This window comes from Eurypyga helias, unplaced genomic scaffold (assembly GCF_000690775.1).
Source record: "Eurypyga helias isolate BGI_N326 unplaced genomic scaffold, ASM69077v1 scaffold15474, whole genome shotgun sequence".
Taxonomy (NCBI): Eukaryota; Metazoa; Chordata; class Aves; order Eurypygiformes; family Eurypygidae; genus Eurypyga; species Eurypyga helias.
The window spans coordinates 84005-111961 of NW_010245834.1; the positions used below are offsets into that span (position 1 = coordinate 84005).

At 43.7% G+C, this 27957-nt stretch overlaps 1 protein-coding gene across 1 annotated transcript in view; it reads left to right on the plus strand.

Annotated features, from left to right (window-relative positions):
- Positions 1-27957, plus strand: part of GRK5 (G protein-coupled receptor kinase 5) — a gene marked incomplete at both ends in the record, with an annotated part of 77449 nt that overhangs the window by 15513 nt on the left and 33979 nt on the right. Inside the window, one exon of the mRNA XM_010150210.1 lies at positions 20266-20378. Coding sequence (XP_010148512.1) covers positions 20266-20378 — 113 coding nt within the window. The remainder of the gene's footprint in view (positions 1-20265; positions 20379-27957) is intronic.

A 27957-nucleotide genomic window follows, 5' to 3' on the forward strand; every position in this document is an offset into this window, starting at 1 on the left:
GTGACATAGTTTAGCCTCCCTCCTATATCCTAAATGAGGTTGCTGTTGGGCAATTGGCAGTTGGAGAAGTTCCCCTCGTGACTTTATTCCCTATCGTGCAGTAATGAGAATTGCCCAATCTTATCCTGTTGGATTGCAGCTTCCATGCTTCCTCTGAGGTCCTCAGAATGCAGGAATTTGCCAGAAGCAGAGCCGTGTTCACAGCTGTGCAGATCCTGGCAGTGCTGATGGAAAGTCTACTGTCTTCACAGCATTGGACTGTTGCAGTTAGAGTGTTGATAACACTTCAGCTGGTTTTTGCTTCCTGCACCCCACTGTAAAACCAATGCATCATTGCAGGAACAAGCACCATAAAATAATTAAATTCAGGATATGACAATTTGTCTTCTTTTCTCCAAGGACCAGTCCTTTGACATTAAGAGTGTTGGATACATAGGTTTGACACCCTTTGGTGCCTTCAATTCTTACTCCATGATTCAGATATTTTGTTTTTCCAAGGCATTGATCATAATGAATATTGCAAATTTCTTCCATCTTCACAGAATCTCACTGCCTGTTCTGTTGTTATTTAAGCCTTATAAGTAGTGTACCTATGGTAAGTGCTGTTTGATGTCATCATGTCTGACAGAGAAGCATACCAAGAGTATTTAGTTCCATTTTTAATTCTCCTTCTAAGGTGTCTTCTGATAATGGTGGCCTGAAATAACTGGGGACTGGATTTACTGACTTTGGAGGGCCTTGGCAAGCCTTTCAGAAGTAACAGTCTAAATTGTGTGTTACTCTCAAGAGTAACAAATTAATTATATAGCCTACACATTTTTAATAGTAGATTTTAATGTAGATTGCTAATACTTACAAGAAAATTATATATTTCTTACGAGTTTCTCTATTAGATACAATTCCACAGTCTAACCTCAGCAGATGTGGAATAGTGTCTCCAGATGCTCTTAATATTTTCCGTTCCAAGTTCACTGATAAATTGAACATTCCCTTGTACAATACATAGCTACATCTGTTTGGCTGCAAGGATTGCTATGGGCTATGGCAGACAGAAGGACTCTTTAAAGGACTTTTTTTACTAAATGCTTCACTATGATTGCAATTATTAATATTTTAGTATTCTCCTGAGAATTAAGAGTATTAAATAAGTCAGTGATATGGCAGAGTCACTGACCTCGCCTGCAGAATGTCTTGAAGTCATTTCTGCAAGGTTTTTCAACTCTCCTTCATTTCTGTTTAGCTTATATCTGTGGATGGGCTATTTAAGGAAGATTTGTTGTCTAGATACCAAACTTCAAGATCAGTGAACTTCCTTGAGCTTAAGCAGCACGAGAGATTTACAGCTCATTTCAGATAGTGACGTTCAGAACAGCAATAGAATTCTTGTTAGAGACCTTCAACGGTTATCAATGGAAAATAAACAGTTTGGCTAGTCCCTGTGAGTTTATAGATAGAACACGATGGGAATATCATGGTGTGAGTAAAAACAGGCACACACAAGGCATGCCTACGCTGGTTTGCAGATGCCTGTGGGGTCCTGTCTGGAACAGCAGAGGTCACGCAGAATAAGCGAAAGCCCCAAAACCTGTTTGGTTATTACGTTTTTGCAGTCTTTGCAACTCTGTTGAATTCAATGGAGTTAGACCAACAAAATTGAAGTAAATGCCATGATGAGCCTGGCATTTGATTTTTATCTTCTTAAAGGTTGTATAATCTCCCTGTTGGTTGTTGAATTGCCATAAGGTACACTAGTATCACAACTCTGAGGTTGGAAGGAGCCAACCTGTATTCCTATTTGAACACGAAATATATAAAGGAAATATGAGCAGAGAAAGAAAGAGAATAGGTTGGATTGGATTGGATTAGATTAGAAGAGAGGAGGATAGAGTAGTATACAAGAAAAGTAAAGAGAGAGGCAGATATATAGACAAGACCAGAAATAGTGTGGACTGAGCATGTAAAGCGATAGCATAGAAAGACAGCAGAAAAAAGGGTGGGTAGAAAAAGGAAAAAAGACTAGATAATGATGAAATTGACTAAATGTGCAGTAAATGTGTTTAGTTTTGTTTTAAGGCAAGGCAGCCATACTCACCATGCTGACTGTGTGATTCAAAAGTGGTTTGGCCGTTCCTGAAAAAAAAAAAAAAGGAAAGAAAATTCTCCTGGTCTTTGGCAGAGGAGAAGGTAACAACCTTCCAAACACCCTAATTTCCTTTCATTTAAAGCCTGGCATCCAAAAAATGGGGAGGTTGTCGTCACATTATGAGCGAGTTCATTTGAGAGCACGATGGTACACACAAGGGAAGCTGGCCAACAGAACAGGGAGGAAGAGAGGCCTTTTGCAGGCTTTTTTTATTCCTGTGGGACATACCTGGGACCCTCCAAGGCAAAATATGCTTACCTTCATCCACAACAAATGTTCTCCAAGTGCTGTACCACATCTGGCAGTTGCAGCCAGGGCCAACTCAATGCTTAGTGATGCCCAGGACTGAAATTCTGGTCTATGTGGTTTGCCATGTGTGGGACTATCAGATGAGATCTTTCAATTAGCTTGTGTCTGCTCTGCTTGGCCACTGCAGCCTATATGGCATTTCTTGTTAGGAGTAGGATGTTAAATGTAGTGTCCTGGCTAAATTCCAGCCTGGGTGTTTATATTCTGCTCACTTAAATGCCATTGTGATTGTCGGATCATTATATGAGAGCAACTGTGGAGCTTGTCCTTTGCTACTAATGAATATGCCCCAAAGAGCTGCTTTATGGGGAGGCACATTAGCTCCTCTCTGAGGACCATGAGTTCAAGATTCATGTTAATAATGATAGCGTGCACCAGACCAGACCTTGTGGATTTTTTTCCCTCTTTTTTCTTCGTAATCTCAAGGTTTATTTGCTTACTCTTGCAGTATCATTGATTTTTCTACAGCATTAGTGTCCCTGAATTATCACATGATGTATCTCCAGCATGTTGCTGTACCATGGGTCCACGTAATGGGTGAAGGATAAAAACCGTATCTTTTAAATCAGTGCAGTTTCTCAAATCACAGTTCTGCAGGAGGCTTGTTTAGTCTGGTTCTGTTTTGCCAGAGCGTGTGTTTTTATGGAGCCTCCTCCTTTACCCGAATAAATCGTGATTCTTTTTTGCTACGTCAATAGTAACAAAAAACCTACTATTTTTTGAGAAAACCTACTATTTTTTGAGAACTTGAGAAAATTTGGAAGGTGGATTTTACAGACATCCAAAAGCAATGAATATTTATTCATATTCTCTAAACCTTTCCACTCACCGGGGCAGGACTGTCTTGGTTTTCTGTGTTTATTTAGTGCCTAGCACCATGCTCCCCCTCATATGATCTGGGTGCTCTGCCATGATTGGGCATTAGCACAGTAAAATAATCCTTATTAGTAATAAAGTTACAAATTAATAACAGGAGGAGTGAATGAGGAGGCTAGACTTTGTTTTCCCTGCTCTGCTCCTCTGGGAGATTTGTCAGGCAGATCTCTCAGTTCCAGCAAGAGCAATTCTGCAAGGACGGAGCAGTGGTCTACTTGTACTCTTTAAGTCTCATATCAGCGAAGTAGCCACTGACTCCCCCTTGTAAAGAGGCTGTGGGGTACCCAGTATGCTTTACCCACTGCTCACGCTACTTTCCATATTAAAATACATATGTAGGAGTGCGGGAGTGTTCCCACTGGAGTTTCCCAATTAAGGCTGAAAGAGAACTCAAACCATACGTTGATGAATTAGAGAGTTCTTCCACCACAGAATTTCTTTGCTAACATTCTTCTCCCTTTGCAGGCCAAAACCAGGCATTTATTTAATTTTTAAAATTATCAATTGAATTATCTTATTTTCTAGGTGTAAAGAATGGTAGGACTTACTGAGCTGTAGAACGGTGGCGTGAATCGGCCACGTCAGGCATACTGACCTACTGAAGGGTGATAGGATCCTGGGTTTCACGTAAAAGGGATGCGTGCCATGGGGTGGAGAAGCAGTTATAGATCTCATTAAGGCCAAGTACGTGGGCGTGCTGTTTTATATTTCAGGTTTATTTTTACCTGGAACATAATTAATTCAAGAAGCTGCTTCCACAGGTACTATTTTTAGATAGTCCTGGGCCCAGCAGAGGAAAGGAAGCCTCGTCATTTCCTTCTAGTTGGGTTGCAGCGAACAGAACAAGAACAATAGTTTCTAAGAGGGGATCTGTAGGTTCAAGCCTTCTTACATAATGTAATTGGAAGCTGGAGTTCACACACGAAGAACGCGTCCTTGTGTGTGTCCTGCAAACAACACAACAGAAATACTGGGCTGTAACTTGCATAGCACGTAACCCTCTTTCCCAGCAGTTTAGTGCATGCTATTCCTAGCAGAGTGCAACACCATAGCTTTAACACCAAATTCCTTGTGTGAATTTAAACACACCCAAACGGCCTGAAGTTGCCTTTGGATCCCTTGACTGACAATCAGGAGAGCTGAAGGTCTGTTCTTCATGGGGGGACAGCCCCATTAAGAGGTTCAAAGCTGTGTTAAGGCTGATGTTGCTCATGCAACAGGCAGTAAAATGATCTTGCCCTGCAAGTGCTACTTCCTACATTTTCTTCTTGACTTCATCTCCACAGATGAGATCAGTGGAAAGGAAGATGGGGAGGGAATAGCATGGAGATTGCAAAACATGCTGGGAGAAATGTACTTTTCCATGCATGTCTTGCTTGCTGGACTGCACATTCCTCTTTGGTTTTGCTGGTAGCTAGGCAGCTACCCAAAGCAACAAATCCAGGTGCCAATGAAACTTTCCATTGACTGAAGTGGGTTCAAGGGCAGCAGTAACAACTCACAATTCAGTCTCTTCTGAGGCCACAACACAAGGTCCCATACATTATTTTTAACTGCAAATTATTCCAAAATCTCTCTCAAAACATAATCTGTACTTCATGCTGCATATCTTACCAAGGATTTAGAAGGAAAATGGGTTATTAGTACCTAATTTACATTTTATGTTTTATCCTTCCTGGCAAGTTAAAGCTGTGGTCAATGGTTCGGCCCCAAATGGCCTTTCATTACTCAGGCTGTCCAGACATTCATAACCTTGTGAGTCCTTACCAAAGAGGCTCATGTTTGTGCCAGAAATATTGAGAGAAGAGAGCGCTCATGTGGAATGTGCATAATGTAAGAACGAAATGGAGCTCAAGGAAAAGAAGGTAATATTAATCCCTGATAAGCAGATAGGGATGCTTAATTATTAGAGATCATAAAATTATACAAAGCATTGCAAAAATCTTATGAAGTCTCTCTTCTTTTTCCTCATATTCTGCTGTTTTATGTTCATCAATATAGGCTAAAAACCAGTCTCTGGAAAGAAGCTGCTTGTGTTTTGATTCCCATGTAACCCTCAAAGATAGCATCCTCTTTGAATTTTCCAGTCAAGCCTTCGGAATGCAGGGAGAATACTCACAGGTCAAGGTCCTAAAACATCAGCAGGCAGGACACAACTGCCCCTGTAACACATCACAAGTAATAAAGCCAAACCTTCTGAGTAAGGATTGCTGTTACTAGGGGGCTGGGTAGCACCGTCCATTATTAAGGTTGCCTAATATTGCACATTATAAGATTAAGATTTTGCTAGAGTTATGTAGACTGAAATTTTCCATGCTGGATGTTTTCTGTGCCTTTTTTTTTTTTTTTTTTTTAATTAAAAGCAACAGGCGGAAAGTGGGAACCGGGATAGTCGGAAAGACAACCAACATCAGTCCACTGGGGGAATGAGCCAGGTGAATTAACATCACTATAGCCATTCCCTTAAATATTCAGGCTAAGTGCGGATAGTTTATTCCACTTTCAGATGAGTTTAGTTACATTGCCTGTTGCTGAGGGAGTTCACAAAGGTTAACTGTATTTTGCTGCAACTCATCTATCTATTCATCCTCTTCGTCCAAAAGGAAAGAAAGAGGCCATCGAGGGTGCGTTTCATGGAAGGATCCCATCCTGAGGGTCTTGGAATGCTTTTCCCTCCAGTGAAAGAAATAGCCACTTCAGGCTGAGATGCAGAGACTTAGCAGGTGTCTCCCGAAGGATGTCCCGTTTGAGAGCTGTTGCAGAGCTGCCGGTGTGCAGTAAATTCATATCCCACTTGTACTGCTGCCTACTGTCTTGACAGTGTAGGATCAGAGCCGGGGCGAGGATTTGGGACCCATTATCTACAAAGAAAGTGGAGGGAGCTTTTCATCTTAAGGGAATTGGAATGGAGAAGCAGTGCTACTGGGAATGCTGGTGAGAAGTTAGGGAGGGAAGGTGAAAGTTAAAAAATGGGGAACCATGGTCCACAAAGACACTAGAGCTGAGGATGATCAACTAATACAATTTACAGCCCCTTTCCCAGCTCCCAGCAGCACAAGCGGATACAGTGACATCCCTGTTTCAGCTCTGCTGGTATGGCTATCAGTATTGGTGTCAACACGATGGAGTTTCTGTTTCAAACTTAGGAAGGAGCTCAGGAAAAGCTGTGATGAAAGAACATTCTTCCAGTTGGCAAGTCGAAAGTTCCCAGCTCTTTGTGTGAGCTCTTTTTAATGAGCAACGGCTCCTCTGTTAGTCCGCAGCACTCTTTTTTTTCCTCCTGTTTTCCAGTTCCTTAAAAGCCTAGGAAATTAAACATTCAAAAATACATGTTAAAACGATGAGCACCTAACATGGATTTTTAATTAAGGCTGCCTATGCAGCTTAGATTCGGATCTGTGTATATGTCATGTGCTTCATTTTCTTTCCCAGGAGCCCTAATGCAGTCAGTTCAAAAAGACTGAGTTAGTCTGGGGGTGAAACTGTGCCGTCTGTTAAAGGAAGATAGAATAACCAACTCATTTTTGCATGAAGTAAAAGGTGTGTGATACATTTAAATAGGGATTTGCAGCATCAAAGGAAGTTGTGTCACAGCCAAGGCAGTTGAATTGTCTCATGGCCAAACACTAGGGAGCTGGGCAGGGATACACTCTGCTCAAACTAGGTCTTACGTGTTGACAAGCCAGTCACTTGAAACAAGCTTTTCACAGCTGGCCTCTAATTGGGCATTTTTCATTTTCTGAGTAGCTGCCTTGGGATTTTGGGGTCTCAGTAGTAACATCTGCAACTGAAGCAAATGGAAGATTAGTTGTGAACAGAGAGGAAAGCATGTAAAGTTAAGTACATGGAACGTCAAGTTGCACCCATCAGTGGATACTTTTTACCATAAACTTTTTATGTTTAAGTTCCCCATCTGTAAAATTGGACTAATGACATCCTTTTGGTCTCCCAGAGGTGGCGTGAAAATAGATCCATGAATACGTGTGAAGTATTCAACAGCGAATGCCACAGAAAAGTCCACGGGGAAATGAATCACTCTGTCTTCAGAGCAGGCCTGACCGGGGTGCAGTAAATAAAGTCTAGGGCCACACACTGAACCAGGGGAGAAAACAAAATGCTGAATAGCTGCTCATTAAGTAAGCACTGTCCGTTCTGTGCATTGAATGAGGCGAAGGTCCTGTGGGAACAACAGTTTTCAGTGATGTAATTAAAGACTACCAGAACGCAGGCACGGTGAGGAGTGGCACTCAGGCTACGCGGGCAACAGTAATTCAGGCTTTTCCTGCGTTTTGAGGCTCAACTTTGCAACCTCAATCACGTTCCTTTAATAATTGGGGTGTGTCAATGTAACACTACAGCTGAATTCTTCCTTGTGGAATATTATGTCTTATAAAAAAAAAAATTCTGTAATCAAAAGCGAATGTGTTGCATTACTTCCTGTTTGCTTCCCATGCCGCTGCGGTTAATTGCCTCTTTCCTGTGGTGGAATGAAGACTGTTGAAGTCCAATGGCCTCAACCATGGGCTGCTTATTGGATGTGGCATGTAAGCAGCAGGGATTTCCTTGTCCCTGGCTAGGGACCTGCATACTTTACCTCTCCCATGCAAGTAGGATGAAATTAATCAGTGTTGGTTTTCTCAGCAAGCAATGAAATTTCAACCGCTGCAATGTCGGAGGAGGAAGACTCCTCAAAAGGGACCAGGAGAAAACGCATGAATGAGAAGTTCCTGCCAAGACATGAACACTACGCTTGAGTGTGTCTGAAACATTGGGCGCAGAGAGTAAATAAGCCCCATGACAGGTCTAGCCTAAATACCCAGCACTTCCATGGCAGGTAGCCCATACTTTCACCGACCTTGGCATCGCGACGAGGATAATATTTTTGCAAGGATGAACTGCACTCGAACAATGTCTCTAATGTTTCGGTGTCGTTGCAAACATGCATTCCTTTCAGATCGGCCATGTGGCTCTTCTTTTCCATCCCTTTTTTCCCCTTTTCCTTTCATAGAAGTACATTTTATGTGTCTGCTGAAGAGGAAATCCCTGTCTTCTGTGCAATTCCTGGGCTCACCTGGGGACTCAGAAGACAGTACACCTCAGTCCAGGGAATGTAGGTGTTAACCCTTAGCTGATGGTTCTCTTCTAGCCTAGCTCACTGTACTCAGTGTTCCCACATCTCACTCTCATAGCAGAATCTGCATATCTCTAAGAGTATAATTTCACAGGGCAATCTTGACTTCCATATTTTGTGAACTCCTCCCAGCAACTGTTGCACTCTTTAATGAAGTAAGAGGAGCAGCCTAGCTATGCAAATGGGCCACAGAATATTGCTGGTGAAGTGACAGCTTGCTCTAAATATCCAAGCACCAAAAAGCCATATAGAGCATCTACCCTACCCATTCTGGAGATCAGCATGAAGATACAAGCACAAGAGGCTACTCTTTTTGGTAGTAGAATTGAAAGAGCAACCAGAACCTAAGTGGCTGCCCCATAAATGATCCTTTTCCCCAAGAAAAGAGTCTTAAGAGCACTTTAATCTCTGAGCATCACTTCACGTTTATGGACACAGAGCTGATGCTTCACACAGAGAGAAAGTGGTGTCACCCACCCGGTAAAAGGCAGCGTGAGCTGTTGCAGAGTTCCCACAGGTGGAAATAATCCCATACTGATCTCCAGCCTGATCCACCCCACCTGCCTATACATTCTTGAGTGGAATAGATTGAGAACAGGTATCTCAAATGATTAATGACATCTGGCTGTGATGCTGCTCTTACCATACCAGTGCTATACCTTTCCATGTGTCGGTCTGGTAAAGCGGTTGATGAGATAACAGGATTAGATTTCAGTGCTGTATTTTCATGCTGATTTTCCCAAGTAGTGTGTGTACATCTCCTGTTGATATCCTTGAGTGAAGCAATGTCTGAGTGGGTCAGCACTTGGCTGGAAGGGTGCTAGAGCACACTTCAGACACGCATTAGAATCTCAGTTATTGATGTATTTCCTCACATCTTACGGGTAGTACAAAGGCGTGGTGAAGTATCCTCTTCCAAGTGAGAAGTAAAACGTCTAAATATGTCTTCAGCAGCCAAACACTGTAGCACTAATGAGGTAGGTAACCCAAGTTCTTGTTAAATTTGTCTTCTGTCCACTGAAATTCTTCAGTAGCTTTGGAGGTGATAGCCTGGGCTTCTTGTTTTGCAGATCTAAGCATCATTATTTTGTGTTGCTGAACGTTTGTGGTCATATGTTGAAATTTAGGAAACAAAATGTTATGGGTAAAAAACACTTCATAAAAGGATAAGGCATTAGGCATATTACAGTGTGAAACTAAACCAGGAAACAACAGAAAAAAATGAAGAGATAAACTGGAAAAAATGCAAATATTAGAATAACCTTTAAGATTACAAATGTTCTCACTTAGTTTCCCTATGACAACCCAGGTTTCCTAAGAATGAAGAGGACGTTCTCTCTAAAACTGCCTTTCTTTTTGGTAGACCTGAGCGAGAATGTTCGTGGTTCTTGTGTTTGGACGCCAGCTGCCAAGCTCTACACCCATCTCAGTTATTTGGTATGAAGGGATCCTCGGTACTGCAGACTCCTGCCAAGAAAGAGCAAAAAATACTTTCCATTGGCAATCCTCTCTTGCACAAGTTCCTTTTAGTGTGTCTGGAGTTTCTAAATGTCTTTAAAATCTCTTTTCCACTGTTCATACCAGTTTTACTCAGCAGCTCAGCTCCCTCACACCCACTCGGATGGGGCTGTCATTCAGCAGGCAATCAAATCAGCTTCTGAATATAAATCAAGCCCAAGTCAATCTCTCTATTACTACAAGTAGACCACTTGCACTTGGGCAAAAGATCCAGTTAAGTGCTAATTCAGCAGTGTTGTCAAAGGTCAGTGATACCCTTTAAAATTGCTGAGGATCAATTTTTTTTAGTGTATTATTGTCTCTAACTATTTAGGTTGATGGTTGAGCTTATTTTGCGTTTTTGTAAACGTTGGGATTGACAAACTCTTAAAAAAATAACTTACCAGTACAAGATGGCAGAGTTTTGTCATAGTTGAACTTCGGGCTTTCAAAACATCAGGTGAAAAATTGAAAGAAAGATAAAAAAGTAGATTTAGCAATGAAGTAACAACTAATAGCAAGTGGTATTTTGTTAAAGCAATCACTAGTAAGATGGCTGAGATGTTTAGAATTTGCAGTGGCTGTTGCATAGCATGCAGAGTTAGCAATCCCCGTGAACAGTTTTATTATGTACCTGTCACAATGTGTGCTGCTTAAATAGGGGTTCGCAGAGCGGCTGGTGGCTACGTGCGTTCTGCCGTTTCAGTGACCTGGAAGAGGTTGAGTCTTGATGGCTGCTTCAGGTTCTACCTAGGCTGGTCTAAAAGTCAGAGTAGTTTTGCAGAAGTCTTTTCATCTTAAGAAAGTGATTCACAAGATGTCTCCTTTAGTTTCCTGGAATCGAGGTGTTTATTTTGTGCTATGTACAACAGCAACAGCGCAGTAGATTTCATAACCTTAAACATTCAAATTACAACTTTTACTGAAATTTTCTTTCAGCATGTATTACTCAGAATATCACCAGGCAGGAGACTAAATAACAGCACTAGGCAGAAAATAAGTTAGTATTCCAGTTAAAATCTTTAGGACTGGACATAAAAGTCCTAAATTTAAAAAAAAAATCTCAGTAGCCACCTTCTTTGAGGACAAATCATCTAGTTCTGTCATCCCGAGCCAAAGCAGAACAAAATGAGAACAACCAAGTGTTTGTTCCCTGAATTTCCCAGGGCACTTCTGAGGTGAGCTTTCATATTTATTTGGGGGATTTTTTCCATTCCTCTGGCCTTGCCGCAGAGACATTGTTGAAAGTCATTTAAGAAGATAAAGACAAACTCCTTTTCTAGTGGAGGTGGTGGTCATGGTTATGGTGTGGGCAGCCATTCCCCTGGGGCTGCAGAACAAGCACCACATTCAAGTGCTGGGAAATTTTGGTGATGGTGCATCTTCTGTGATCAATGTGAAGTAGTTGGGAAGTCCACCGTGCTCTGAATAGCTTTGTGACCAGCCATAAAGACAACAGTCCAGACACTGTGCTCAGGAAACCTCATCAAAGGCAGCGATCTGGGGGCATGTGCTTTTCAAGTGTAATTCATGGGAATGGTAACCAGCTTAGTACTAGTCATTGGAATTTTTTAACTAGCAGAAGTGTAACGTACCTGTCAGTCTGTCTATCACTCAGTCCATCTACCTGCTGGTTTTCGCTTTTTGTTCCCTTTCTATTCACTGTTATTCTAACTGGTAGCCAAATGCAAAAGAAAGGATGTGTTTAAGAATGTGGTACCTAATAATTTTGGTTAAGAAAAGATTTTAAAATATTCCCATTGCACATTCACAGTCCAGGTTTCCTGGCGGTTAATCACGGTGCATGCATTTCCACCCTCATGCTGATGTTGATTGTGGAGCCTGAGTGACAGTCTGAGTGTTTTACTCACCTAAATTGTGCCTGACGAAGGCGGGAAGACTAGGCTTGATCAAAGACCCACTGGAATCGATGGGAATCTTTCCATCCATTTCAGCAGGCTTAAAGATCACTTTCATTCTTTGTAAGAATGATTTGTCATCTTTCCCTGCATCCCCTATGTCACGTTTGAGCCTGCAGCATCTGTGGTCTGCGTTTGAAGTCTGGGCTTGATCAGTGACCCACGTGGAAAGGATGCAGTTGCCTGAAAAAGAAATGTTAGAAGATACCCGAAGTGTTGGAGGAGGGCTGGAATAACTCGGCAGAGTAACTCAGATTTTGTTAGGGTGAGAATTTGTCTTCTGCTGGCCAATAGCCTCGTCTCAGGGCAGAGCATTCACTCCTCACCATTTAACTGTGCTGCTGGCACAAGGCTGGGTGACCAAATGTATCCCCTGAGACAGCTGAGGGTCCCTCCCCTGGTTCTGGACCCCACTTGTGTTTTTCTGTGTGGTGACTATATGAGCTCACAGGATCTGGTTTGATCCTCGTGCTGCAGCTACGAAAAGGGTGGGTGGGTTGTTATCTCTCCTGCCAAAATTTTTGTCCAAAATCAACAAAGCCACATATGCGTTCTGGTTCAAGTACTCGTGCAAACATATTTATGCAACTGTTTGTGGGATTTGACTTTCAAATAAAATTCCATGACCAAAGCTTCAATACAGCTGCTTTCAAAAAGCAAATGGGAAGATCCATAATATCACCAAAGTGTATTTAACTTCAAATTTGTTACAATATTCTCCCAACATTTTTTCCACATTGGTCCAACTCCAAGGTGGAGTTTCCACCTTCAGTGTAATGCCACTGTGATGTGTGTAGTTTATCCCTGTGGCCTAATACTGTGGAAAGAAAAAGTTATACAAAGCAAATACTGTCTGCATCTGAATAATTACATTAGATGTTCGATGATCAGGAGATTAAATGTTGTTTGTTTTAAAAAGGACAGCAGACGGGCAGAGAAAATTAAGTTGGCAGGACTTAAAACCAGTTTGGGGTAATTCCATTGTCTCAAGTAAGCTTGATTGCATTTGTATTTTTAATTAATTAAACTTGGATAGCCAGCGCCAAAGCAACACTTGCTGTAACAGCATAGATGAGGGTCTCCAAGTTTTTTGTAGAAAATCCTAAATTCAAAAGGAAGAAACCAACCAAGGCCAAGAAATATGTTCATCCCTGGGGCTTCATGTGTAAGGTCTAGAGCTTTCTGCAGCCACGACGTGCTGGTTTTAACCGCAGACCGGGACGAGCTGCTGTTTAAAGTAAGGAATCTATCAAGCCATTATCCTGTCAGAAGTTGTAACAATTTCCATATTTCATTAGAAATAAAGAAAACAGATGAAATATTTATTGTTAGAGGGAGTGTGCTTTTGCCACGAGCAGCACAACTTTATCACAGCCCTTGGCTTCAGCGTTTCGGTCCTGCACCTGCACCGCTCTGGCCCTGCCAAGATAAACACTCTCCAAGACAGGGGCTACGTCGTCATTTTTAATCTCTGTGAAGTGCCAGGTGAAGTTATGGAGCAGTATAGCGGTTAATGTATAAAAAGACTCTGCTGTGCTCTCTTGGACTAAATTTCCGCTCTGGGGGTTTGCACTGCAAGTAAATAGCCAAGAGCCACAGGGCTATCCAGTAGCACTCTGGGCTCACATGCTTTAATATACTTATTCTGGCCACGCTGCTTTGAGGTAGGGCAGTGTTATTAGCCCCATTTCATAAATACAGCATGTCACTGAGGTCTGCAGGACGCAGAATGTTGGTTGTACTGGTAAGTGAATTCCCATGGGAGCCTAGCTGCTTGTGTTGGGCTTTTATAACGTGACTTACTGCCACAGTTCCTGGGAATTTTTGAATGAACTGAAATGAGGCATTTTTATTGCTGTCTTGTATTCTCTAACCATCTGTCTTGCCTCACTTTTGAAATGCATTGCTGAAGGCAGGGCAAATGGAGAGTCTTCAGCATCTCAACAACAGGTTTATATATTAAAAAAAGCACCAGATACCCAAACCAAACAAACCCAAAACCCCAGAAAAAAACAGACAAACAGGGCAAGAAACTTCCCTTCTGTTACTTCCTCCCATTCCTGCAACATTCCCAAGTAGTCACCATGAAAAGGAGATCCCTCACTACCTTTCTGTACATGTACTTGGCCAGGTTCTCCAGTTCAAACAGCAATATCCGTGTTTCTTCATCTGACATGGGCCCATATTTTCAGTTTCTCAAAGAAAGAAACCTGGTATGTTTTTCACTGCAAGTACATGGCTTCCCAGCAAAGTTTATGGAATTCCGACTGGCCGTGAGATCTCCAGTGCCAAAGGCCATCGAAAAATCAGAAGGTAGTAAGTGGGTCTGCCGAAGTGTTAACATGGCCAATCTTGGGATCTTGCTTGTGAACACAAGGATTATCTTTTGTATTGAAGACTATTTATAAGAGATGGAAAACCGTCTTTTGTAGAATGCGAGAGCTAATGTTCCAGCTTTCCAGATTATTCTGAAATACAAGAGCAACACAGACACTGTTAATAATGCAATCAAAGCAATTTAAATCCTTTTAAAGGATCCACAAAGGATCCTTTGATAAGAAGCAACTTTCATCAGCCTCAAAGACTAGGCAGCTTAGTATGTACTGTTTATTAGTTTATATGTAGACAGTCGTAATTCCACTTCTGGCTGGAGAAGAGCAGCAGTAAATTATAAGACACATTCATAAGTGCTAGTGTTAGACTTGCTGGTTTTAAATGAAAAATGTATTTATATTAATATAGCTCTAAATGGGGTTATTCAGTATTTAAAGACGCAATTTGTTTTCCATTAGTACCCTCACTGGACACAGAACAACTCTGAAAACTTTAAAGGCTTTGCTCTTTTCTTTTTTTCTTGACAAAAAGAAGGAAATTGCTGCAAGTGCATTCCGTGTGATGGGCTGGGAGAGTCTCTTTAGTTCAGTCACGCTGCATGATTTTTAATCTTGCTTTTAGTACCTTCTTTTCATTGTGTGCCTCTGTAAGAGAGCTTACATGTAGAAAGCAGAGATGGGCAAAACCCCCAGAAATGGTTTTAGACTCAGGCTGGCATGGTTAGGATCTCCTTTAGCAGCATCTCGCCCAAGTTTGATTGAGGAGGGAGGCATGCGGTTTTGGGGCGTCTCTAGCCAAAATTTCTATCCATCCCAGGGCTGGTGGGATTTGCTTTGAGACGCCTCAGCCCCTTGGAAAAAGAAAGTTCTACTTCTGGTGTGCCAGCAGTCTTATGAACAGCCTACTAGCTCCTTCTGGCCCTGCTGCTGCTCCCATTGTCCAGCTTGGCCGAGGGACTGAGGGTTCCCCTGTATTCGAACGCTTTCTTCCATGAGTTTTGGGTGCTTTCTGTTATTCCGGACTCACACTAGGGGAAGAGGACAGCAGACAGATAATAGACTTGGAGCAATGTCTGTTTGAAAAATTTTGATTCACCTTGAAGAAAAAATAAATTAGGAAGGGCAGATGAGTTCTCATCTGGGGTCATTGCACATGAGCAGGAAAAGAAGGATTAATTCTTCCTAAATCCACTTTGGGTTTTCCAGGTGTTGAGAGTGGGGTTTTTTGGTTTGGGTGGGGTTTTTTGGCTTTTGGTTTTGGTGGTTTGTTTTTAGGCAGCAGCATTACACTGAATTTGGATCTTGCTCACTTGTAATATAGGCTGATTTAATGCCAAGGAGGGTGGAGATCCAGAGGCCAAGTCCAACTATTCCTGTGCAGCAGCATGGTGCATGTCTTCTTGGCGATTCTCCAACGCATTTCTTTGAAATATCTTCTCTTGGGATTCCGGTGTGGCAAAAAGGAAAATAAAATGCTCCTTAATAGGTAGTATATAAGGGCAGTCATGGGCCACACCAGTGATGACTGAAAAGGTGTTCCTGGCTTTTGTAGACTTGAGTAGGGAGATTTAAGCTGAGCTCATTCCCCCCACCCCCAAACATTTACAGGAGGAAACCTCACCAGCTGGGTGCAGGTGTTGGATCAGGAGCCCTCCAAAACAAGGGCTCTTGCCCAGAAACAGAAGTACAACTTTCCGTCGCGGTCTCCTTTAGACACCTGCCGTTTACACTGAATGAGCAGCAACAGCAAAGACTGTTTTCTGGCCAGCAGTCTGCACCCGGTTTTGTAGCTCACAACCAACCCGTCAAAACCTGCAGGTATATTGCAAATGGGAAAGTGGAGGGGGACCTGGTCTCTCTGCAGATCACTGTTTCACTCCAAAATCAATACAGTGATATTTTGAGTGGGAGAAAAAAAAAATACTAGGTACTTAATTGGGAAATTAGGATGAAAAATTCTTCACATGGCACAGGGACACTGTTATCTAATTAAAATATTAGATTTTTTCCCTCTTACTTGGAAGTCAGAGATTTTATTGGCAACAACTTTATTACCTTGTTTCTTGTGTTTCACTGCATCTATGGCATGTTTTGATCAGTATGAAATTTTACTAATAGCACTATTTTTCCTAGGCATGTATTTAGGTATTTTTCAAAGCCTTACCAGAATATCTGTTAGGGAACAAATTAGGCCATAGACTTTGCATGGTGATGGCATTTTCTGTATGCAGGTATAACACTTTAGGGATGTTCTGTGTACTGGGTGCTCTTTAAAATAGTATTTCAATACATAAGCTGTGACTTAAAGGGAAAAATGAGTCAGTAGAACTTAGAATAAACATTATTTATCTTATGAATGTTCATTATGGCATTTTATATACTACCTTTTCTATATTAATCTGTGTCGTTACTCTGTTAGGAAGATGAAGAACTTGCTTCCATGTGCCCATTATTTTCCAGTGACCATTTCTAAATAAAGAGTTTGATATCAGTGAGAAGTGACTGCTTTTTTTAGGGTTTTGACCCACCCAGCTTTTCACCCCTGTTTTGGGTGACTTTGCAGGTGGTAAACAGGACTGCGCTGAAGCAGGGGGATCTGACTACCAAAGATATCGCTCTCAGAGCTGTTTTAGTTACACTTCATCATCGTAAGCATATGGTTTCACTTCCAAGTGTTTAACATTTCCATTTCCTCAGGAAATCATTCTTTCTATTTTTTAAATTTTTGAAACTGGATGGATATTTTTACTGGCAGGCGGACCGAGAGCGACACGACGATTAGGCCCAGCCCAAGGGAGCCCCTGGCTGTGGTACCCGCGTGGCTCCCCAGCCCCTGCCCTCGTGCAGCAGCTCGTGAACACCACTCAGCCAGGTCTTTGGGGTGCAGCACGCTGTTAAAACACTTCTGCTTTCCTTCTTTCCTTACTATAATAAAACTGTGCACTCTTTTTTTCTGCCTTAGCTAAGAGAGGTGTTTTTCTTTCTTGGTCTGCTCCAGGGCCCATGCATCCCAAAAATTAGTTGAGAGCAGACTTAGTCAGGCCAATGGCAAGATCAGGGCCTAAGAAAATACGTTGTGTCACCTACAAGGAATGAAAGCAGTTGCATCATGTATTTATTGTCTGTATTGGTATATCCAGCACTTAAGCGAACATGACCGAGGAGTGGATGGCTCCAGGGAACAGCTCTGGCTCTTGTTTTTTCAGAGATTATTTCTGGTATTTCCTTTTTCCTCATTTCGAACGGGTCACCTTTCTCACATGTTGGCCAAGTTATGTACTGTAGGAGGAAGTCTGTGCTCATGTCTTTATGTTTCATTTATCCACATATGTAATAGTGTTGAGCTGCTTGTTTTCTTTGCCTGCTTTGCTATCAAGTGCAGTTATTGGATGTGCAATTTGCACGCTTATTTAGCTGATATCAGTAGCCCTTTTGTTAGAAGAGCATCCTCTGCTACAGTGAGTGTCGCCATATCATAACTTTGATAAGCTAACTGCATTTGTACAACAAGCGCTGTCACCATGCATCAGATAGCGCCCTACAAGAGAAAATATAAGGCACACGAGCTGATTAATGTATTTGTTCCTTTGTGGTTTATTCTGTTACAAATTCAGACAGTTGCATTTTTTGTGCAGCTTGTTTCATGTGAGGACTCATGCTCTTGGTTTGAGCTCCTGGATGGACTGAGTCCTGCCATCAGGCAGGCTGTGTGCTACCGATATTCAGCGTGTATAGTTTATTCATACCCTCACAAGAGTTAGTCAAGGTAGCAGAAAGCAGCATCAGACAGATGTAGTTCAACCTCCAGACCTCCCAGGAGAGGTCACCTGAGCTCCTCAGCCTCTGGCTTCGTGCCGGCCTCTGGGACATTGAGAGTTGCTGTTTTGATCCACTCAGGCTCTTTCTTAACTCCTTTCTTTACCTCAGCGCTGTGCGTGTCTGCACATTCCTTCAGCAATTACCTTTTCAGCAAAAAAGCTACCTGGTCAATCAGCTCAAGCTTGTATCCCTTGCAAGAACACCCTGAGGCTGCTCAGCGTCCATGCAAGCTGCTGGCCTTCTCGCCATACGTGTCTGTGCCGTGATGTTCCACGCTGGAGGCTCCAGCTCATGCAAACAAAGCAATGACACGGGCTTGCTGTGGACAGTTAGATAAACTGGAAGTCAAGTTAGGATTTACACAGTGATTTCAATCCAATTTTATTTGCTAGAGGGTATCAAAGCATTGCAATCTTCTGGATACATTCAGTGATATCCTCATCCAAAATGGACTGGCAATACCAACCACAAAATCATAGAATCACAGAATGGTTTGGGTTGGAAGGGACCTCAAAGCCCATCTAGTTCCACCCCCCCTGCCATGGGCAGGGACCCCTTCCACTAGACCAGGTTGCTCCAAGCCTCGTCCAGCCTGGCCTTGAACACTTCCAGGGATGGGGCATCCACAGCTTCTCTGGGCACCCTGTGCCAGTGCCTCACCACCCTCTCCAGGAAGAATTTCTTCCTGATATCTAATCTAAATCTACCCACTTTCGGGACAATGGCTTTAAAACTTGTCCTAAATAATGCTAGTATGTTGTTCCAGGCTGCTTTGGAAGACCGGGCCAGGGCAGGACCATAATGAATTCAAAGCACAGCCCATGTAGCCCCAACCCGTGTCTCCAGTGACCACCCAGTAGGTGTTTCCGGGGGCAGTGCCTGCAGTACAGCCATACTGGCACATGGCACAGCACTGGGCAAGCACCCTCCTTTCTTTTCCAAGAGGCAGCCTTGGGTGCTCCTGCCTGTCTGCCACCCAGCAAGTCCAACATCTTGTGCAGCATATTCCCTTCCGGAGTAATGTCCTGGTTTTGGAGAATATGGTGCCAGGCACGACCTGTGCTGAGTGAGCCCTTCAGCTGGGTGCCTCTATGGCAGAGGCGAGCTCCATCGCAGCCGTGTGGCCATAGATCTTCTCCTTGGGGTGGATGGAGCTGGAGGGCGCAGGACAAGGCAAAAGGGGAAAAAAAGACATTGCAGGAGCCACTCTAGGCCTGAGAAAGAAGTAACCACGGCACTGACAACTTGTGTGGGTTTAGTATGTCTGTTTGCAGTGCTATGTTATGTGTTTAGAAGCTGGTTGTTTCCATAATAACAGCAAGTGCCATATGGCAGCGAGGAGGGTGGTGAGAGGAACGCTCAAGGAAACACAGTATGTTGTTTGACATGTGTGTGCTTCTAGAGGAATGACGTGTTGTGAGCAAGTACTGCTGCTGCAAACAGGCTGAGGGATCTGTTGCTCTTGCCAGAAAGATACCCGAAGCCCTCGGCATTTGTAGTGGTGCAATGCCAGTTAATGATGCCTGCCCTTCTGCCATGTCCCTGTGATGGGTGAAGGACGTTTGCTTTACTGAGAGCGATGGATCTGGATGAACCAGCCCAGGAGAATGGCATTTAAACATGGCAGCTAAAGGGAAATACTGTTCTGTAAAGGAGTGCTGAACAAGCTAGGTGCCATATGCTCCATCCATTCCATAGTGCTTAGCGAGTAAGTAGCAGAGATTTTGAAACCTTTGAAAATCCATGGTTTGCAACAATTGTTTAGTAGCGAGTGGGTTGAGCGTTTCTAGAGATTAGGGGCACTTCAGTGCATATCTAGGAAGCATCCAGGAAGGTCTCCACAAATTCCAGTTTTTCCTACCCTTTAATGTATGACTGACATTTCAAGGACTCATAATTTGCTCCCCACATTCCCACAAACGCAGCCATTCTGAGCGGTACCTTTGCAGAGTGCATATATTTCCACCACAGAAAACCATGATTTTTTTTTTTTTTCCTAATAGGGGCATGGCTTTTGTGGGACTTTTGCCAAAATATTGAGCCTCTCTTGTTTGAGTCTTAAAGCCATTAATTATATTTGTACTTGGATATCTGAAACGTGGTGGCGGAGAGAAGGCAGCAGTTCTGATTTGGGGTCGTAGCTCTGACCTCACTTGAAATGCTTAAAACTCCTACTCAACCCAAAAGGCGAAGCTCTTCTCATTTTCATGCTTCTCTTCTTTTCTTTATTGCCTCTAGAGAGAGATTACTGCAGCATATGTGAAAAGCAGCCGATCGGAAGGCTTCTCTTTCGGCAGTTCTGTGAAACTCGACCTGCGCTCGAGTGCTGCATTAGGTTCCTTGACTCAGTGGTAAGTGAATTCTGGTGATATTTTGGGGTGTTTCACAGTACTCTCCTGACAAAGGAGACTCCCCTTACTCTAAGAGATCCTGTTTCATGGGATACAGTGTTATGTCAGCACCCCAGCATCATTGGCAATAGAGGGGCAGTGCTGCTCAGGGGGTTGGTACCAGCCTAAGGGAGCACGAGGCACTGGAGCGGGAGTGGGACAGGCACCCAGCACAGACTGGTGTAGCCTCCTTTCATGTCAGTGCCCAAGCAGCTGAGCTGCTGTGAGTAATGTCTTCTGATGTGGGTGAAGCCTGCAGTGCTGGGAGGCACTGGGAGGAAAGGGAAGATGAATGGACTGGCAAGAGAGGGTGAGGAGTATGATAATACTAATAACTTCCTCTTACCAAGCCCTTTCATCAGTGGGGTGATTTACAGAGGACATCCTGATTGTGACCCTGTTTTTTCATGTAGGAAAACAGAGGCACAAAGTATAGAAGGGACTTGATTGAGGTCACCAAGAAACAAATCTGCTCCATTTTCCACCCCAGGGAGCTACCGGTTATCCCGGCCACTAAGCAACCCCCTGACCAAGCTCTGGGGGACCTGATGCTCTTTCCCAGTTGGGCAGCTCTTGGCCATGTGTAGTGCAAACAGGAGAAACAGTTCCTGGTGTGAAAGTCTCTCAGTGGCTTTCTTGCTGGGGGCCTGCAGAAGGACAGGATGTTGATGAACCAAAGGCTAAGTCATTCCGGAGAGGAAGATGAACTTGTCACTGCTGCGTGTGAGTGGCCAGGGGGCTTTGCTACCTGGCTAACACTGACAGTTAAAAACAAAACGATGCCAAAAGCAAACCAATGCAGACCAACAGGAATTGAGGTTTTGTTGTTTGTACTGTGGTGAAGCTATTCTGAAGCACAGGGAGATGTGGGGATTGCACTGAAGTTGTAAAGGTAAGAGACTGGAAGAGGACACATGGTCACATAAAGTTGATGTTAGTACTTCAATATCTACAGCAAATCTACAGCACCATGAAAGTGTTGGATAAAATCCTATTCAAATAGGCTTTAGCTGGTCACAACTTCCACCTGATGTTCCTAGCACTGACTGTGCCTTTCCCCAGGAGAAAGGTTCAGCCATTGAGGTACGTGAAACTGCTACACGTGTGGCTGTGCTCAAGGGCAGCAAGCCAGAGGACATTTTGGGTACCCTGGATGTGTTTGTCCTGCACCAAACCGGCATCTTCTAGTGAAGAGGCTGCCATTAATGAAATACCACACACCCGTCTGGGGGGAGGCATCCCCAGAGAAATGCCACGTAAGGTGTGACACCCACAGCCCCGAGGAGATGGGTGATGGCCATCCCTCCAGGAAGCCATAGAAATCCTTCAGGAGACAACCACAAAAGCTTGCTTCCATGTGGTTTTAATTTCAGACAGAAGAGACAGAGCTGTCCTCAGTTCAGAGAGGGTTAGCGAGGCTCTGTTCTTTTCTCACGCCTCATCGCGGTGGCAAACATCACATTTTGGTTCCGGCAGCGCCCAGGGGCTGCGGAGAACAAGCCCACATTGTGTGAGCCCTGCACACGCCTGGCAGCAGTGGAATGCTGCTTGAGCCGGCAGTGGTAGAAACATCTGGGCCAAAGGAGCCATTACTGTGTCCCCCCAGTGCCACCAGCTGCAGAGCACAGTGTGATAACCTCTGCTGCATTGCTGCTGGAGTCTCTCCCAGCACTGCCAGACTGCCCAGCCCACCTCCAGCTGTGAGAATTGAGGGCGCTGTGTCATTTCATTCTCCCAAAGCCCCGGCGAGCGGTGCCAAGCACCAAAACTCCATGTTCCCCCAGCATCTGTGCAGCACAGGCAGCTCTGGTCCTGTGAAACCTTGTGGTGGGACTGGCTTTGTTTGAAAGGCCCCTCTCCAAACAATCCCGGACTGATATCCCAAATCCTTTGTGAGGGTGTGCTTCACATCTGCCCTTGGGTTGCTTTTGCAGACTGGAGCTGCCCTGTGCAGCTTTACTGGGCCAGCAATCTGTTCCCAGTTAGGATCAGACTGGCAGTGCGAGGATTTCATGGACAAAATGCCTAGCTGTGTGGAGGTCTGAATATTTACTCTTTCCAACACTAATTAACAACAGTCTCCTTTGTTTATTGATTTCAAATTTTCTACAAGCTTGCTCCCGGTCCATGAAAATCCCTGTATTAGGCAATATGAAGGTCGAGCGGCACAGCCCATAGCCATTAAATTGGATGATTGCTACTGAAATTCGCCCAGCGGGGTCACGCTGCGTTGAGTGAGCAGTGGGATTCAGGCCAAGTCCTATGTTAGGCAAAGAAGTCCTATAATGAGACCAGAAGTTTGACTTTACAGCCCTATTCTGAGACCACCAGGAATGTGAAACTTCTTGGAGACCACCTGCTGCAATGAGCCCCAAGCAGAAAAAGCCAAGAGCCTCCATTTTCTTTTGAATTAGTTATTTTTCTAACGTGAGATGTAAAATTTGGGAGGAAACCAGAAGCTGAGTCAGGCACTCAACAACCTACCAGCAACCTCCATTCTCATCGTTATGTGAGACTAAGTTTTGCAAGCTCCCTCTCACACCTTTGCTTCCAAAGACTGGTAAGATCAACCAGGCCTTGCAGAGCAGAATGCACACAGAGAAAAAAATCCCACCTTCTTTGCTGGACATTTATTTGAGCTGTTGGGTGCAGTAACTAACCTGGTCTGATGTAGTCTCCTGCAAATCTAATTATAGCAGCATCTGGGGATTTTTTGTCTGTGCGGTTAAACAGTTGTTAGGCTGCTTTCCTGAGAAAAAAGGATTTATGTCATTAAATTCTGCAGGCATGTAGGTGTCTATCTGCCAGTTCCCTCTGAAACCTGTGAATACCTTGGCCAATTTCAATTAATAATTTTGATTAAAGTGCTCAGAGGCATAAAGTTTCTATATGTTTTCTGAGAACAGTATTTGGCTAATTAGCCACAATCTATCAACCGTAAAATGGGCTACATAGGTATGTGGTTTGTAAGCAGCAGGCCCCAGCATTCAATGCTAAAAGTGATAAAAACAGAGATAAAGTGCTGGTGGAGCTGTGGGTGTTTGGTTCCCACCGCTGCTGTGAGACCAGTAAGTGGCCATCAGTGTGGCCTGGGAAATGGGGCAACAGCAACCCCTTCTCCTAGCCAGTACAGTGAGGCTGTAAGGACAGCGAGCCATCTCTTATTACGGATATTGTGCAAACGATTTTGTGACAGAGCTTCTGACTTGACTAGATAAAATACCTAGTAAGTACCGATGGCAGCAACTTGTGCCTCTGAAGACGTTGTGTGCTTCCCTGGGTGCATGTAAATGCCACGATCTCCCGTGATAGTCCACCGAACCCTTGTGTACCCATTCAGATGAAGAAGTTACGTGAACATAAACTATTATCATTAAATGGAGATGGTTTATGATTAGCTCAGCTCCCCTCTAAGCCCTTCAGAAAGAATTCACACACAGCCCTAAAGCACGCTTTGCTGTGCTTACAAATATTTCAGCGACATCATACAACTGCGGAGCTGTTGAAAGCCAGCCATTAAAATGAAGCGTTAGAGGATACATTTCCTGTGCTGAAAGGCAGATCGGCCAGCAGGGAATCTGCTGCCAGCATGTGTGTCTTTCCCCACAGCCCATGCCTCCCGCACAAGCAGTTCAGCGGGGACCTCTTGCCCATGTCCCCTTCTCAACAGCGTGTTCCTGGGGTGCCAACTCCTGGTGCTTCCCTCTTGTCTCCTCTGAGTTTTATGTGCTGTTCTAATGAAGACTTTAGCTTCTGGACGCCCTTTCCTGCTTCATCTACTCACATTCATAATTTTTTGATTATTTTTTTTTCCAGGGGAGGGCTTTTAACATTTTAATGTGGACCAGATTTATATTAACTGGAGGAGAATGTGGCTAATTCTGGTCAAGGAGAAAATAACCTGAACGTTATTTTCTCTCTAAACTGTGTGATGTTATTTCTTTGCATTGAAGTCACACAGAAATACATCCTCTGGAGGAAAATAGCCACGCTGCCACTCCAGGTTGTTTCTGCTTGTGCTACCTGGGCAGCGGGGACAGGGGTGAGAGGCACCATCTCCTAGGGTGGACTTTTCAGCTCAATGCTTCACTAGAAATTACACTTATCTGGGGTAAAAGGATGAGCAAGCATCCAGTTAATGCCATTTGTAAAAACCCTGTCTCGCTCTTAGGGAGATTTCGTTCAGTTAAGTCTCTTACATGGTATATAAACCATCTGGGTATGTGTGTCTTAAAGCTGTTCAAGGCTTTTTCCATCAGAAATGCCAGTTTGTTGATATCAACAAACTCATTAACTCAAAACGTGTTTTTAAACAGTCAAAAGGGCTCTGTTTGCCCTGTGCTTAAATACAAAAAATGTGGTTTCAAGTTCACTTTCCATTTAGAAATGCGAGTTATTATGAATCCCAGCTGTTTGGGTTTTGCCTTCCAATTTTCAGTCACAGATTTTAAATCTCCAGTGGAAGCAAGTGCAGGGGCAGTCACTGGAGCACTGAGCAATAACGGGATAGAGCCTGCAGTCCGAGGAAATAGTGAGCAGGAGCTGGAGAAGAGAGAGGTGCTGTGGAAAACTCAGGAGGGAGCTAAGAAAGCAGGGATGTAAAACTGGGACAGAAATGCCAGAAGCCTGCTGCAGATGCTGAGAAGATGACTGCAAAGACACCAAAACTGCTCTGGTGGGAACATCTGTTCCCATCTCCACCCCTGGGCAGGTATGAGGGACTGGATCCTGTGGCCATGACACACGACATGAGAGAGTCACCAAGATCCGTGGAGCAATCCCTTTGGCTCCGTTTTTCAATTTTCAAGCCATATGGTTTCAAGAGCTCAAAGAATATGAGCACAAAAATCAAACGCTAGATAAAACGATGTGTCAGAATTAAGGTTGCTTATGCAAGTCCCCGCTGAGTCTCTGTGCCTCATTGCCCCAGTGATGTTCTCCATTGGTCACAGGCACTTTCCAGCCCCTGAACCTCTTGCTTGGCCATCCCTGAGCCCTCAACCCCATCCCAAAGCAGGTTGAACATTGCTCCCTTTCCCAGTGGAAGTGTGTTTTCCATCTGATCTCGCTCAGGATGGCTGCTTCAGAGGAAGGACACTTTGCACCCCCATGCCCCTATTCAGCTAGTGTTGCTTCTAGGGAAGCAGGAGCCATCGAAGTAACTACTACCTCCAAAACAGCAGCCAACAGAAAAGCTAGCAACAGACTGCGGCCAGTCCACATCCTCTCGCCTTCTGGACTGAAGGATCTGCGCCTGCCCGCAAAAAGAGCCTTCCCTCCAGCTCGTCCCTTGCACTCAGGGTGATCGTAAATCCTCCCCTCGTTTATGAGCTATGAATAGGGCCCTGTCTGACCTAACTAGGGCATGGAGAAGCTATTAGACTTCAGAGCAGGAGCCTTGAAACACATGCCTGGATTCATCAAAGGAATAATGGAAAATATTTTGTTCCACATGGATTTTAAGTAACGATGTTATTTCTAGCAATTAGGGATTTGCAAACTGTAGCGTGCTTTTGAGTATTGTGGAAGAAGGGGATGTATCTTGTGATTCAAGCACAAGATTGAGACTTAAGGACCTTGGTATGCTTCCCGGGAATGTGGCAGAGGGAGCATGGGGAAGTCACTCTGTCTGTCTACACGGGTAATTCTTCCTGTAATAACAATCCGTGGCTGAAAACGCACCGATATCTGTTGCCGAATAGCTCGGAAGTGGCACTGAAGGGAGAAATAATAATGAACTTAGACACAAAATGAAACAGGCTGCTAGTACTTGAGCTACAGTGAAATCAGCATCGTTCACGGTTGGAGCTTATGGTTCCTTCTCACGTCCTCACTCGTCTGTCACTTCCTACCTTCACCACCGCAGTGTCGCATTTTCTGAGAATGTCAAACACGAGTATAATTAAACTTTCCTTTTATCCCTTCCCAACTATCTCAAGATAGGATTAGATACTCTGTATATGTGTGTGAGTGTGCGCATTTAGCTCTGCATATGTTGGATCCCATCAGGAATTGCATTTCAAAACACTGATCCAATTCCTGCTAAACTTCTCTCTTCTGGTCTGTCCTGATCTGCTGCTTGTTGTACAGTTTGGATGGGGCGTAAATGTAATAGGATAGCTGTGGCAAAAGGACATTTTTTGACATCCCCATGGTGCACTTCATATGGCAGATGGTGCCTTTAAATCAGGTTTGATTTACTAGGGAGCTAACATATTACCAGATTCTAGAGTCTAAAAACAAATGAAGGAGAGCGAAATGGTCATTATTGGCTAAATTGTAAATAGCATTGAATGGAGGACTCCGAAGATCTCCCAGATGCACCCATGCCAAGGCAATGCCAAGGCTTTCTCCTTTCTGTGCAGTCTTCTGCACAGTTACATTTAGGTACGCTTATTTTCCTTTATTAAAACATATTGTTTCCATTTTCTTTTTTATGAAAACCACCTAGTTTTTCTGTGATCCTAACCATGAACTGTAAGGTCCAAATAAGGTGCAACTTTGATCTTTGAAAAAATCGTTCCTTTTGTTACTCTTGCCATTGCTTTATCCCCTAGGAAAGAATCACGGAGAAAAATGCTGTTAAGATGCTGTAAGCATTCAAGAATGTCAGTGCTTTAAGAGCTGAAATGACCCGTGTTCGTACACGGCCTAAAAGGACAGGAAATTGGATGAAAGAATTTTTTAAACCCCTTTTTTAAGTTCTATGAGAATGTAATCAGTTCATCCCCAGAATGGTCTCTGAAGGAGAAGTACCTCACTGGTGGGTTTTCGCTTTCAGTGTATTTTTCATCAGCGACACAGGTCTCTCGTCGTTTGCAGTCACTGTCGTGTCCCAGACCAAATCAGGTCGGAGTTCCAGATTGTTCAAGCAACCTGCTGTGTACACGTATAAGTACGTAGCTTCAGACTTGAGCTGCAGAAGCTAAATCAGCGCTGGCCAGATAGGCGGGAAGTAGCATTATTAACACGTTGTGCTTTCCGTGTCATTCCTAGGTCTGCTTAGCTAGGGTATCCATTGCAGCCTACCTTCGGATTTATTGCATCAGACTCGGAGCAGTACCTACGTCTTCCAGTGGGCAACAGTTCTGAAATTTTTTATTCCAGTTTGCCAGTTCAGTCTGATTTACCTTTTTTTTTCTTTTCTTTTAACTTCCTCCTCATTTATCATCTCAGACAGCACCAGGTTACTTAATTGGTTTGGCGGGACTTTCTGGGATCCTTTTTCTGATATGAAAGCTGTGAGGCTGTCGTCTTTTTTTTTTTTTTCTGGAAAATATTTTGATCCTAAGGCTAAAGCTCTGCATCCTGGGCAGTGCCAAGTGGGAATGTCTCCAAGAGCTTGTCGTTGTCATTTAGCCACTGGAGTCCCACGTGGCGTGGGTTTCCTTCGAATGACTGCCATGGATCCAAAATTCCATGGATTAATGTCTTCATGGTGCACAAGTAATGCTTCCTTTGATTCTTACATAAAAGTTGTTCTGTAACTCATCAAAATTCAGTATACAATACATGGAATAGTCCAAATTTTAAAATGTAG